The sequence below is a fragment of the Xenopus laevis genome, chromosome 1S (assembly GCF_017654675.1).
Source record: "Xenopus laevis strain J_2021 chromosome 1S, Xenopus_laevis_v10.1, whole genome shotgun sequence".
NCBI classification, from domain to species: Eukaryota; Metazoa; Chordata; class Amphibia; order Anura; family Pipidae; genus Xenopus; species Xenopus laevis.
The window spans coordinates 88,258,286-88,274,004 of NC_054372.1; the positions used below are offsets into that span (position 1 = coordinate 88,258,286).

Below are 15,719 nucleotides of genomic sequence, written 5' to 3' on the forward strand. Positions count from 1 at the left end.
ATGACTGTACCCATTTAAATGAAATACCCATCCACTGAAAAGTAGCTTAGTGTACAATACATTACACATACCTGTTCTCCTCTATAGATTACATATTCTGCATAAGCTAAACCATTTACACTTGGACGGCCAATCACTGAGTGATGTCCTGGAGGAGCGTGCGCCATCTTCATTGTGCTGAATTGCAAGAAGGATTTCCCAAGAGTCACTCTGCAGAACAGCATTTGTCTGATTTGGGGGGAAAGGGAGACTGTATCAGTCTGAAATCAGCCTAAAATCAGAAACTAAAACGTTAAACTTTTAATATCAATTAAATAAACCAGGCTCAATTTGTCAGTGCTTTCTGGTATTACACTACAGTATATTTAAAATGGTACACTTCATTCTCTGCCTTCTTTTATGCCCATTCTGCCGTAGCAGCACTTGAGACTAGGAGGAAAGTGGAAACTCCTTTTCCCGATGCCTCAGAGGCAGAACAAAGTTCCTATAGGCTGAAGCATGTTTATATTTTCCCCAGCCTATTTGAGTAGGGACTGCTCTACAAGCAACTGCTGGAACATCAGGGAAAGGAACCAAGCTGGACTCTGACATATGTTCATTAAGAAAAGTAAAATGTACAATAACACCAAAGAATAAATGAATTAAATGAATGAAACCATAGTGTACCGTTGTGCTGCACTGGTACCATGGGTGTCTTTGCTTCAGAAACTCTACTATAGTTTATATAAACAAGCTGCTGTGTAGCCATATGGGAAGTCATCTGAAGCTGAAAAAGGAGAAAATGCACAAGATACACAGCAGATAACAGATATGTTCTAAAAAAAAAATCTCACTGTATCTGTTATCTACTGTGTATCCTGTGCTTAAATGGCTGCTTTACAGCAGTTTTTTTTGTATATAAACTATAGTTGTTTTTATGAAGCAAACTCATCAGTTTTACCAGTGCAGGATATTATATTGACATTCCTTTAAAATACTTTAATCTTTTGGTGTTACTGTTCCTTTAACTTACATAATAGCCAAGAATACAACATCAAAATGGTTTATGTCCCAGAGACTGGCAGTACATTATTTTCATTGTTATGAACCAGTACTTGAAAGGCCACCAATAAATCACGAACAAAATGTTCCAGCATTTCTGACGTTGTATGAAGTACTGCATGTCATTCCACTGGTACTAATAAATTCAGCTCCTGACATTAAAACTTTGCTTGCTCAGCATAGGGACAGCTTGTACCAGATGCACCATTCTTACTGTACAGTATTAGGAAGCATTAATTCATCAACTCATTTTCTATTAGGTATCTTTTTTTCTCTTCCTTCATCATGTAATCATCAATGACTGTCATTATCAATGAATTGTTTCATTTAAAATTCATGGTGGTAATGTAAAGAACCAAAATTAGGAAAAGTTGTCTCTGTCCAAAGATTTATGGACCTAACTATATATATGATTGTTTTGTCTCAAATAAGATATTAAGTATATCTTAGGATCAAGCACAATATACTATTTCATTATTACAGAGAAAAAGGAAATAATTCCTAAAAAGTTTGAGTTACTTGAATCTATGGCCTTTCCGTAATCTGGTAAAAGGTCCAATATGTGTATAGCATTTCATCTCTGTTATATTATTGGCTGAAGATAACATTACAATCAATATGATATTAAAAAAAGGAAAATACCTGTGGCAAATATAACATGACCTGTCTTTGTGAGTTGGGCATCCAGTGCCTCCACCTATGCCGTAGACGTACTGGTTGCTTTTTGAAGAGTTTTCTGCAAAGTATATGCCAGCTCCAAACATACCCCCAATGTATGCATGCCGCTCATCAAAGCCTTTGTGAATTATAGCATTAATAAAGGGTGAGCCTAAAAGAATATTAAAAAAAAGTTTGATTTCAGTAAAATGGAGTATAACCTGATATTTCTAGTCATCATTCTTTGTATCTAGGGGAGCATTGCCAAAGCCAATCAGTGAAATTTCAGCAAATTACTGCCAACGATGTACCCTAATAAAAGGGTATTAATTTACATATCTGCTCAATAGAAATTATAAAATATTACAAAGGCACACATTTTATGAAAAATCAAATATATACCACTTGTATAGATAAGGGGGGCTCACCTATACCTACTAACTTCATGGAGATGCTTTGGCAGTTGCTGCAGACTGCCCTGTGTTGGTCTGATCCCTGCTGGGCACAGCTGCAGTGTTCAGGGGAAGGTGTGCTGTATGTTCTGACTGAAAAGACCATCTATACAGGGAATTATCCCTCTCTGAAAATATGGTTCTTAAAGGAATACTGTCACAGGAAAAAAAGTATTTTCCCCCCAAAATCCATTAGTCAATAGTGTAGCTCCGGCAGACTTCTGCACTGAAATCTGCTTTTCAAAAGAGCACACTGATATTTCATACATAATTTTAAAATCTGACATGGGGCTAGGCATAGTCAGTTTCCCAGGTGCCCCTAGTCATATGACTTGTGCTCTGATAAACTTCAGTCACTCTTTACTGCTGCACTGCAAGTTGGAGTGATAGCACCCCCTTCCCCCCCAGCAGCCCATCAGCAGAACAATGGCAAGGTAATTAGCTCCCTGGTAGATACAGTGGGGAAAATAATTATTGAACACGTCAACATTTTTCTAAGTAAATATATTTCTAATGCATCTACTGACATGAAATTTACACCGGATGTCGATAATAGCACAAGTAATCTTCACATACAAAGAACGCAAAACAAATTAAGTCCATAAAGGAAGTTACAGTAATATGAAAATGTTTGGGAACCCCTCTCAGTCTGCATAATAATTTACTCCACTTTCAACAAAAAAGATAACCGTGGTATGTCTTTCATTTCCCATGTCCCAAAATCTGAGTACTGGGGTGTTTTCTGATCAAAGATTTTTAGTGAAGCAGTATTCAGTTGTATGAAATTAAATCAAATGTGAAAACCTGGTTTTGCAAAAATGTTGGTAATTTTGCTAATTTGACTGCTCATTACGGATTACTGGTAACACCAAATTGGTTGGATTATTTTGTTAAGCCTTGAACTTCATAGGCAGGTGTGTCCAATAATGAGAAAAGGTATTTAAGGTGGCCAATTACAAGTTGAGCTTCTGTTTGACTCTCCTCTGAAGAGTGACAGCATGGGATCCCCAAAGCAACTCTCAAAAGATCTGAAAACAAAGATTGTTCAGTATCATGGTTTAGGGGAATGCTACAAAAAGCTATATCAGATGTTTAAACTTGTCATTTTCTACTGTAAGAAATGGAATCAGGAAATGAAAGGCCACATGCACAGTTGCTGTAAAACCCAGGTCTGGAAGGCTAAAAAAAATATACAGGAGCGGCATATGCAGAGGATTGTGAGAAGGTTACAGACAAGCCAAAGATCACCTCCAAAGACCTGCAAGAACATCTTGCTGCAGATGGTGTATCTGTACATTGTTCTACAATTCAGTGCAATTTGCACAAAGAACATCTGTATGGCAGGGTGATGAGAAAGAAGCCCTTTCTGCACTCACGCAAACAGAGTCGCTTGTTGTATGCAAAAGCTCATTTAGACATAGTCATTTTGGAACAAAGTGCTTTGGACTGATCGGACACAAATTGAGTTATTTGGTCATAACAAAAAGAGCTTTGCATGGCGGAAGAAGAACACTGCATTCCAAAAAAAACACCTGCTACCTAATGTAAAATTTGGTGGAGTTTTTATAATGGTGTGGGGGTGTGTGGCTAGTTCAGGGACTGGGGCCCTTGTTAAAGTCAAGGAATCGGCTGAATTCAACCCAATATCAACAAATTCTTCAGGATAATGTTCAAGCATCAGTCACAAAGTTGAAGTTATGCAGGGGTTGGATATTCCAACAAGACAATGACCCTAAACATAGTTCGAAATCTACAAAGGCATTTATGCAGAGGGAGAAGTACAATATTCTGGAATGGCCATTAGTCCCCTGACTTGAATATCATCGAAAATCTATGGGATGATTTGAAGCAGATCAAATCTAACTGAACTGGAGAGATTTTGTATGGATAAATGGTTAAAAATACTGCCGTCCAGAATCCAGACACTCGTCAAAGGCTATAGGAGGCGTCTAGAGGCTGTTACATTTGCAAAGGAGCCTCATCTAAGTATTGATGTAATATTTCTGTTGGGGTGCCCAAATGTATGCACCTGTATAATTTTTTTATGATGCATATTGCATATTTTCTGTTAAAATAAACGTTATGTCACTGCTGAAATACTGCTGTTTCCATAAAGCATGTTATATATTAAAAGGAAGTTCCTACTTTGAAAGCTCAGCCAATGATAAACAAAACTCCAAATAATTAAGAGGGGTTCCCAAACATTTTCATATGACTGCATGTATAGTAACGTGGAATGACACAGGGAATAAGTGTTGAACACATGAAGAAAAGGAGGTGCATGGACATCAGTCAGTATTTAGAAAGCAATCCTGCCCCCTATCAGTGCAAATTAATATAAACTGGTTTAGTCCTAATTGATTAAAATAAGGTTTCTCATTACCAAGTTATCATACAAGAAGCATCTCATGATGGGTAAAAGCCAAGAGCTCTCTCAAGACCTTCACAAACTTATTGTTGCAAAACATACTGATGTCATTGGTTACAGACATATTTCTAAGATTCTGAATGTTCCAGTGACCCCCGTTTGGGCCATAATCCGGAAGTGGGAAGAACTTAATTTCATCACCGTGACAGGTGCTCCTCGCAAGATTTCTGAGAGAGGAGTCAAAAGAATAATCAGAAGAGTTGTCCAAGAGCCAAGGATCACTCTCACAGAGCATCATCAAGACCTTGAATTAGCAGATACAGTTGTTTCAAAGAAAACAATAAGTAATGCACTCAACCAACATGGCCTCTATGCATGCTCACTGTGCAAGACTCCACTGCTGAAGAAAAAACATGTTGAAGCTTGTTAAAAGTTTGCTGCTGCACAACATTTGGACAAGCCAGTGAAATTCTGGGAGAATATAGTCTGGTCAGATGAGACCAAAATGTAATGACATCTTTGGATGTCCTGTTTAGAGGATATTTGGCACTGCACATCACTCGGAAAAACACCATAACAACAGTGAAGTTTGGCTGGTGTGGGGCTGTCAGCATATGGTACTGGCAGAAATGTAATTGAAGGGAGGATGAATGAAGAAATGATCCCAAACACACAGCCAAGGAAACTCTCAGTTAGTTTCAGAGAATGACAATAAAGCTGCTCGAAAGTCAATCACCTGACTTAAATCCAATTCAAAATATATGAAAAGAATTAAAGATCAGAGTTCATGGAAGACGCCCCCTGAACCTCCTCCAGGATTTGAATATAGTTTGTGTAGAAGAATGGCCCAAAATCACACCTGAGCAATGACTGACTAGTTTAGCCATACAGGAGGTACCTTGAAGCTGTCATTACCAACAAAGGATTTTCTACTAAGTATTAAATACATTTCAGTAAGTGTGTTCAATACGTATTTCCTGTGTCATTGCAATTTACTACACAAAACTTAATTTATGGATTTATTTGTTGAGTTCTTTGTATGTGGGGATTACTTGGCTTGTTATCGACATCTGTAAATTTCATGTCAATAAGAAATATATTTACTGAGAAAAACGCTGACATGCTCAATACTTGTTTTCTCTCTACTGTATGAGAAGAGTACTCAACAGTAAAAATCCACAGAAACTCTTTCAGTTAGATTGAGTAGGATAAACAATAGCCTGCCTGAAAGCAGTTTCATCCTGAAGTGCTGACCAGGCAAAATTACCTGATATGGTCACTTTGATGGAATGAAATTATACATGGCGAATTAAAAATAAAAATCATGACAGAATCCCTTTAATTAAAAAAAAATTAATTTGCCTATTTATCATGCTGTTTTGAATGATTTGTGCCAGAATTATGCCAGAAACCCAACATGAAAAGTTCTGGAATCCCGTAAATCATCGAACACATCCTGATTTGATGATCAGTTAAAGAAATCATTATTCGAAAAACTATACTTGTGTGCATTTCAATTTACACATCCCTGATGACATTTTAGGACACCTTTTAAAATTGTTCTGCTTTTTTTGCACTGGATTATTACATGCCCTAAAATAAGCAGTCTGTTAACTAAACAATGATGTCTGCGATTCAGATGGTTGTGCATTTGATACTGTCCATATATCTTTTTTTGTGTGTTTTTTTTTTTTTACAGAGCTTCATATATTGGCATTTCTTTAAGACAAATCAGCATACCATGAAATAGCATTCGCTCATTGTGATGGTTGTGGTTTTCCTCTGAGACTTCTTTCTGCCTGTGGCAGAACCTCTCCCTGAGTTTTTTATTCACTACCTTCTGAATCTGGGGCAGGGCAAAAAGAAAATGTTAAAGGTACAAATTAACAGTGTACAAATTACAATGGTCGTTTACAACTGTAAACTTTAATTAAACCAAAATTGTTTTGTAGCATTGAAAATTCACTATATAAAGCATTTCATATTCTAAGAACATAGACGAACATTCCGTCCATTAGATATATGAACAGCCTTGAAGCACTGGGGGTTCCTGGGTTTAAACTCCTATCAGCAAAAAGTGTGTCTCTATCTATTGGGTTTATTCAAGGTACTCCATCATGCACACATTCCAAAAAACGAGAGAGAGAGAGAGAGAGAGAGAGAGAGAGAGAGAGAGAGAGAGAGAGAGAGAGAGAGAGAGAGAGAGAGAGAGAGAGAGAGAGAGAGAGAGAGAGAGAGAGAGAGAGAGAGAGAGAGAGAGAGAGAGAGAGAGAGAGAGAGAGAGAGAGAGAGAGAGAGAGAGAGAGAGAGAGAGAGAGAGAGAGAGAGAGAGAGAGAGAGAGAGAGAGAGAGAGAGAGAGAGAGAGAGAGAGAGAGAGTGTGTGTGTGCTAGAGAAGTTAGATTAATCTACACTGGGATAGTGAATGATGTCTGTCAATAATGAACAATCTCTCGGTTAAATAATATGTTGTTGTTGTTGTATTAAGGTTCATAATAACCTTATATGCTTCAGGTAAAATATCACTGAAGGTTTATAGAGGGAAGGGTATTTCTTCTAAATAAGGAAATCAATAAAAATATGGAGAGTAATACATTGAGGTAAGTGTACAAATAAATAATTCAGCCTTACCCTGATGACATTATATCGATTGAAAACTCCTCCAGCATTGCCACCATCTCTGTGTTCCCGAATAGAATTTTGCATCTTTAAATAATAGGAACAGAACACAGAAAAGGCCATGTTAATTTTTGTAGACAATCATAATTCCATAAGCATTATCAATACCTAAACTGCACTTAAGTCTTTTCTACAGATGATGAGAACACGATTTGAATAAACAAAAAACAAAACATCTCCAGGGTGCACAGGGTATGTTTTTGAGGTGTTTATGACCTAAAAAAAGGGGTCATCTTACCCTAATGGGTAAAGTAATGATAGAACATGTGTTGGGCAGTAACCTTTTTATTAAGAGGGCTGTCCGTAAAGTTACATAGTAACTGACATATAGACAAACAGTTACAATAGGTAATGGCCCTGCCGACAGTGGCTTACAATCTAGTCTAAACAACTTTTCAACTGGTCATTTACTACTCAGCTTCCTTTCCGGACTTCCAAATTGCTGTCTCAATTAACCTTCACCTGTACACATTATGATACAACATATTCAACATAGTGAAAGTACGTGTAAACTTCTTTCCTAAGAAGTATAGTATCCAAGCCTACAACTGTCAACAAATAACAAAAGAGGTTTATTTTAACAGATATGCACAGAGGTGACAAGATCATGTTTTACCTCTTCCTCCACTGACTGGTATTCTTTATCATCTGATGCGAGATCCAGGAGAACAGTTCCTTGGCTTACACAGTGAAATGTCAAATAAGGATTTGTTCCTGAAATATATTAAGGGTCAGGTTAACAAAACCACATATGAAGTGCTAGAACCCCACTGGCTATATCATCTAGGATGAGCAATGTATTTTGTTGGGGAAACAGAAATAAAAATAACTTTTCTCAGGGACAGATAAAGCATCTCACTAGTACATCACAAATCTAAGAGGTTTTCATGTTGTTTAGAAAAGAGGTGCTAGGACATGTTGTTCTTTAAAAAAGCAACCACCACAGGAAAAGATTAAGCATAAAGGGGGTGTATACCCAAAAAAGCATTTTTACTAAATCAAAGAAAATTAAGAAAATTGTCATGTAAAAAGCAAATTTCCAGTAAATATTTATTAATGATTTCAGTGGTTTCAAGTTTCATGATGTTTGTAGTGCAATCACTAATAAAAGCAGTAACTGTTTGTCCGTTGCTATTATCTGCACTTGTGGTTCTTAGTTTTAAGATGAAATAGCAGAAGCCATATGCTTAAAATACCAGTCTTGAATGGAGAAGAGCTGACTTCTGCTAAACTGTTTAAAAGCCAGAACCAGCAGTGCAGAAATGGAACAGAAAAATGCAAGCCCAGTTACATTTATAAAACAACCTTGAAACACTGGAACATTTTTAATAAATGTCTGATGAAAGTTGCTTACTATCACATTTGCTTAAAACATAAATAACCAGATTGTGCTAACCACACACCACAACAGTTGATCAGTTGGTAAAACTTGTCCAGCCATGGATCGAAGGCCATTAATTGATAACCAAGTTATCTCCAAATTGCTAAATGCATGGGCAACTTTATCCTATAATGATGACACCAAGATTGTGGTGAAGGGGGGAATCAGCAACATGTTTAATTCCTCAAAGCACGAATGCTTAGATTTTGAGAAATACTTCATAATTAAGCTGGCTCTACGCTTGCACTGATCAAGTGTTCCCATCTAATAGTCTCATCTGAAAAAACACCTGCCCTCTGAGGGAAAAAATAAACGTGAACACACTTAAAATGTACCTTGTTGACCTCCTAAAAGTCTTTCAACTCCTTTGATTAACTTGTGACGATGACCATAAGCGTTAATTCCAATCTCCTTCAACTCTTCATGACCCATGTCAGCCAACACATCCAATGTGATCTAAAATAGAAGAGCAATAACAAGTTACAATTGGCAACAGATTTTATGAAAACACCTACAATGCAATTTATATTCAGTTTAGGAAACATTCTTTAAAAGCATCTAAAAACTAGAGGTAATTTATTTCTCTGTTATTTGATCCATCTGAATGAAACCTGAATGAATAAAAATCTGTAACCTTTGTCTCCATCAAAAAAAGTCTCTGTATTTTCCAGCTGAATTGTGCTTAGTAGTAAATGAGAGAAGGATTTTAATGTATTTGCTAGTCCTAAGGTATGGTATAATTTTTACCAAAAACATACAGTTTGCATGCATTCAGGATGACAGATCTCATTTTATGAAAAATATACATGCCCTGTTGCATAGATGTGGCTTGAAATAGAAAAAAAAATAAATGTGATCCGAGCAGATGTGCAAAGTTTTGGTGTATTATGGAGAGAAGAGGGGAAATGATTATGAGACTGAAGATTGATGGCTAGGGGGTCAAGATGGGCATGAATAGTAATTAAACAAGAGTCAGCTATGGAGACGGTGGGCACTAATCTGTGAGCTGAGGCAGCATCTGTAGTCAGTAGTATTCCCCAGCTTAGTTTTTAATGTGTTATTGGGAAGATGACATGGTTTTTGTGAGTGGCATCATTGTGCCAATAATGCATTTGATAAACTTCCCATTAAGATTGTCCAATCACATCAGAATCAGTGTTCATCATGAGATAAGTACTGACAGTTTAGTCTACATTAGCAACTTGAAAGAATACACACTAATATTGACAGCTGTATTTAAAGCCAAAGAAGACTATAGTAGATTAGAGACAGAAAATGCTTCCCAGCCAGCTGATTGATTTTTAGATTTCTCATAAATGGATCCTGTAGTTAGGGCAACACACAAAATCCTTATGAGGCACATTTAGCAAATTCCTGGAAATAATTTTTCTCACCTGATCTAGCACATATTTTTCAGGAGTGGAGAGGCCTGAGAAAATCCTTTGCAAGGTGCATTAGGTGCATTAACTAAGCCAACTTCTGAATTTTCACGCAAGGCCACTGAAATCTTTTATTAAGAAAAAACCTGGTGTGTTCCTCTGGATAAACTGAAACTATCTCGTCACTTTAGGGCTCCTGAGATGTTTAGAGAAACATGAGAAAATTGCTAAATCACAAACAAATATAGTAGTGTAGGTTGAAATATGCCGGGTTCTGGAAATTGTGACTCCAAAACAGCTAAAGAAACACAGGTAGGCTAGACTATGAAGAAAAAAGAATACAGTTTTTTTGAACAGGCTCTACACAATAACAGTTACATAAATATTTGATTTCAGATAGGAACAACCATGGAAAAAATGCCTCGTAAGCTGAGCTTGTAAAAGCTGCTGTTTCCGAGCAATAGAGCACCTTCTTTTTCAAGGGATGGTAAGCAATATCGCAAATTCAGGGACACACAGCTTACAGGTTTGTTGCTGTTAATATGGGCACGTGCACATTTAAAACAATATTTATTTTTTTTCTATCTTTTTGGAGCAAGCTCATATTCATGGCAACATTTCATTATTGCCTCTGCTGGGAGCATGAAACCCTCATTATTATTCACTACCATGCAGAGACAAAGGCTCAGAAGCATCAGGGCCAAACAAATTCTGCCTTTCAGCATTTTATGGACACAGAATTAAAACAGAAAATATATAGCCTAGGGCTGTACAGTCATAAAGTGACCTCACAATTTCACAGTGGCAAAGAGCCACCAGATCTTATCAGTACTGAAAATGACAGCTGCCTCAAAACAATTTTTAGCAAAACTTAAAGGGCCAATAACACCATAATGTAAGAAAGCCATAAGAGTTATTTGACATATTAATAGTAAAACTATTACATTCTAAACAGCTTATCTGTTCTAAAAATGTGGGCAGTAAAATCCTAATACATGCACACATATATGTGTGTACTGTACAAGCGATTCATGGAACATACATTTCCTTGATGCGGAGGTATACAGGCAGGCAGGACCGCCATCAGGGGGGCACAGTTGTCCCCGGGCCCCGCTGGTATTTGTGTATAAGGGGGGCCCGGCTGAAAATCTTCAGAAAAGAGCACAGGAGCTCCCGCTGCGTTTATGATCAGTCTCCTTTTCAGTTCTCTGTATCCTCATTGGTTGATTAACTTTAGGGATTGGATAGGTGAAGTAGGATCTTCCCCTTCAGCCTATCCAATCCCAATGCAGCTTTACCGTGACTTAAACTTAATCAACCAATGAGGATACAGAGAACTGAATAGCAGAAAAATCATGCACTTATGGGATTTCCAGTCTTCTCTTATGATGCTTGCAGCACGCTGACAGCAGGGGGGCCTGGCTTATAAAGTTAGTGAAGCATGGCTGGGGCCCCCCTTAGCTCTGGCAAGCAATTTTTTAAAAATTTTTGGGGAGCCTATCCACCAACTTAAAGGAGGGAGGCCATAATTTATAACGTGTGTATGAGTGTGTGTGTGTGTGTGTGTGTGTGTGTATGTATGAGTGTGTGTGTGTGTGTGTGTGAGTGTGTGTGTGTGTGTATGAGTGTGTGTGTGTGTGGGGGGGGGTGGCCATGAATGGCTTTTTATAACTAAGGGGGTTTAATGCTTTAGCTCTGTCTGTGAGGGGTGGGAGAGATATGGGCTGGGAACATTGCCGTACACGGTCCCGTGATTTCTGAAGGCGGCCCTGCAGGCAGGGGGACTACAGACCAGAATCAGATATTATACTATACCAGCTACGATCTACCACATACAAGAGACTCTATACAAATAAGTCATTTGAAAAGGGTGCATCAGGTTGTTAGTGATCCTGGAGTGAGTCACTGGTTCAAAATGAAAGCACATGAGGTTCCAGCTTTCATTCAACACAAACTCGCAGACAAATACATTAAGGTCACTAGATGTGAAAGCCGGCAAACTGGCATTTGTGGACTGTGCAATAGTTATCAAAGAAGGGGGAAACCTGGATATTTAATTATACAGGGATCCCACTTTCATCAGTATTCGCTGTTTGATTCCCATCGCCCTCTGGAACATAAACTGGGGGTTGTAAGAACTCTACACCATCGGGCTGAAATTGTGGCAATCAGTGCAAAGGCGAAAAAGAAAGAATACAAAGATCTGAAAGGAGCTCTGAAAACTTGTGGATACCCAGAATAGGCCTTTATCAAAACAAAATCAAAGTCAAGCAAAAAGACCATACCAAGAAATAGAGGGAAGGAGCATAGCAGGTTAAGCAACATAGTAATCCGATATGTGGCTGGAACATCAGAAAAACTTAGGAGAATCTTCAAAAAAACATCACATTACTGTGTATTTCAAACCAAGCAACACCCTAAGGCAGAAGTTGATGCACTCTAAAGACCCAACAGCAAAACACATGAAGAGTAATGTGGTCTATGCTGTCCAGTATAGTGAAGTGTGCTCTGATCTATACATTGGGGAGATAAAACAACCGCTTAGTAAGAGAACAAGTCCAACATAGAAGGGCTAATTGCTCAGGACTAGTCTCATCAGTCTATCTACATCTCAAGAAAAAAGGGACACTCCCAAAAAAGCCCTCCCTGAACAGAGGAGGGGGCCTGGGACACCACTTGTCATCAACATACAATGCTGCTTTGACATCCTTCACGGGCGCCTTCAAAACAATTCACACTTTTTGAACATGTTTGTTCCAATATGCTCTGTATTCCATAGTTTGCCTTCGCGGAAAGATATATGTGGGGAAAACACTACAAAAAGTAAAATCACAGATTTTGCAGCATAAATCCGTAATTAATGTGGGAGATATACGTTAAATAAAAAAGATTAAAAAACTTTAACTTACAGGGACATACTGATGAGCAAATCAAATTTAGTTAAAAGGGGAGGAGATTGGGAATTACAGCTCAAATAGACTATGGTGGGTTACAGCATGGTTAGTAGATGAATTTGTGATGTATTTATTATTTATTTTGATATACAGATTTTTAGTGTATTTTTAGTGTATTTTATCTACTGTTCATAGGGATGAAACCCTGCATCTAGCACATAATAAGCGATGTTGTCACTTCCTCTTGAGGAAGAGCCTGACTGGGCTCAAAACAATGTGTATTTTTATCAGTGCAGTAAGACAATGTTATAATTTTATTTTGCACTTAATTATGTTTTTGCAACTGACGTATGTGCTGTCCATTTGTGAAATGTATATAAACACATATGTGTTTTGTCAATTGTTCGTTATCCATTTTATAATAAAATGGTTTTAAACATCCACAAGTCTGTCAATCATTACCTATGTTTCTGTCTTCTGTGAGTGATTGTGATGGTATAATTTAGCAGTGGCTTCCAGACTGTCAATGTGAATGCAGAAACAAATGAATAAATCTTGTGAAACCTATTTTTAGTAAAAGTGCACAGACAGTCTGGAAGCCTTACACATAGTACAGATTCCATTTCTTGATGCTGATATTTTGTTTTGCAAGATAGGCAACTTTTCACAAAAGGCAAGAACACTGGTGAGATGTTGGCAAGCTTGTAGAGAAAAGTAGGATGAAAAAAGGGGACAAAAGGTGTCAGAAGGTGAGGCATAGGAGAGAGAGACACTCAATAGAAGGATGGTACCAGGCAAGCACATGGAATGATGAAGAAGTATGAGATAGTTATGGAAGGACTAGGTTGAGGAGTGGGACAAGGCAGGGCAATATAAGAATAGGTGTGGATCAGGAAGGGAATTGAAAAGTGGGTTGAATAAGACTGAGCAGGCAATGGAAGGGAGTACATCGAAAATAGGAAAATAGGTGAGGGATCATTAAATGCAAGGTATCTTCAACAAGTTCAGAGAAAATAAGAACATTTGTTGTAACTAGGGTTTAATGGTGGTGGATCAAACAAGACGACAGTTTCTTCCTACCTGCTCTGTTTCAAAGATATCTCGTAGGTGCTCCAGACCAAGGCTTTTCAAAAACTGATTAATGTTTATGTCAAGAACTGTAACTGAGAAAGGAAAACACAGTAAGACATAACTCAGCACTGCAGCTCCTTTTGTTCCTTCAACAATTTTATAGCTTCTTATTTGTAGCAGTAAACAACAGACATTCACTCTGTAAGCAGTTAACAGAGAAAAATATATATAGTATACTGTAGCTGGGCAAGAGCCGCTGAATTAAAGATCCTCAGCATGACAACTGCTTCTAATGCTGGGAAACCATGAACAATTCTACCCTGGATTAATGACCAATCATGGATAAATCTTCATCTCTAGTAGCAGCACAGTAAGCCAGGTTGTGGACTCTGTACACTGTTGCAATTGGCTGCATTGGTTAATACATTTATGAGCAGAGGAACACCAGCAACTAATGTATAAAATGTTTCAGTAGCATAACTATTTTCTCTCAGTTCATCTGGTTTGTGCTTTAGAATTACCTTCCCCTTCTTTTCTTTCTGTTCCTGCAGCTCCATCACCAGCATTTGATACTCCACCAACAGCTAGTTCTGCAAGAGGGCCTGTGAGATTATCAATACTACTGGCAGCAGAAAGGCAAGAGGGAGTAGATGGGGGTGAGATGATAGAGGCACTGACAACTGTGGCTTGTGGTTTGAAGCAGCTAGGTAAAGCTTCTGGGGGCATTGCATCTATAAGCAATGCTCGGATATCATCCGCCTACAAAGAAAGGAAAAAACGTATTATTCTTTGCTTCCCATAAAAAACACAGCAAACTTCTTAAATCCGATTACTACAGTATAATCAAATACAACATTCACTCAAATGTTCATATTCCACCTCCACATAGCTGTCCATTAAATCATCCATTTTTATTTTAACATATATAACAAGTCATGTATATTAAAATAAATTCAGTCCCATTGCTGCATCGTCTAGTCCTGCATCTGGGCAGGTACCCAGTTATATTGGGGGTAGGAATTGCAGTTGTGGGTTGCAGAATGCTACAATTATACTCATTTTTTTATGTCTTTCCCAGTTACATGGTGGCCAGTAGGTCAGGTTGAAGTTCGGATCGGGTAGCCAGTAGCTTTCTGGATAATGGGTTTCTGTATAAAGAATCCCATACCTGTATGACTACTAATATGGGCTTTTATCAACACCTTTAGGCCTCTAAAATATATTCTTCAACCAATGTTAATAAAAAGAAATCAAACTAGAATGATCTATGGGTAGTCAGACGTGCCTGCAAAATTTCCTGGGATTGGTATTGGGAGGGATAAAAAAAGTCAATAAATAAATGGGAAGGTTTATATGACAAAATCAAAAGAGTTTTAACAAGCTCTATGAGTTGAAACAGAAAAATACATTTTCATGAAAGTAGACAGAATAAGGGCAATGATTGCATATTGCACATATAGGTAGTTCATAAAAATGGTGGAATATAGAACACTGGTGATTTAAAGGGTCAGTATAACCCCTTCTAGATTAATGAATAGTGCTTGTGCTGTACATTCTTTTTGGCTATTGTTTTAATAATAAAAAAAAAAATATAGTAATAAAGATTAAAATAAAATCTTCATTATTTTTAATACTGGGGAAGGAAGGAGTTTATTTTTATTGTGCACTACCAATCTATTTAAACCGCCTACAGTAATTAGAATTAGGGATTTGCAATGTAACTAAGTAAGTAAGTGTTACTTTCACGGTCAACCTTTGCCCTGTTCAGAGCAAAGCATAGAGATTACATAAAGAAAAC

General features: G+C 37.6%; 1 protein-coding gene across 4 annotated transcripts in view; it reads right to left on the bottom strand.

Annotated features, from left to right (window-relative positions):
• Positions 1-15,719, bottom strand: part of LOC733328 (poly [ADP-ribose] polymerase tankyrase-1) — an 88,623-nt gene that overhangs the window by 3,158 nt on the left and 69,746 nt on the right. For all 4 annotated transcript variants that reach the window (XM_041579869.1, XM_018243579.2, XM_018243580.2 and 1 more), the window contains exons 19-26: positions 14,443-14,680; positions 13,931-14,013; positions 8,913-9,033; positions 7,813-7,910; positions 7,149-7,223; positions 6,259-6,364; positions 1,684-1,870; positions 72-228 (exon numbers count right to left, since the gene is read on the bottom strand). In XM_041579869.1, coding sequence (XP_041435803.1) covers positions 72-228; positions 1,684-1,870; positions 6,259-6,364; positions 7,149-7,223; positions 7,813-7,910; positions 8,913-9,033; positions 13,931-14,013; positions 14,443-14,680 — 1,065 coding nt within the window. The remainder of the gene's footprint in view (positions 1-71; positions 229-1,683; positions 1,871-6,258; positions 6,365-7,148; positions 7,224-7,812; positions 7,911-8,912; positions 9,034-13,930; positions 14,014-14,442; positions 14,681-15,719) is intronic.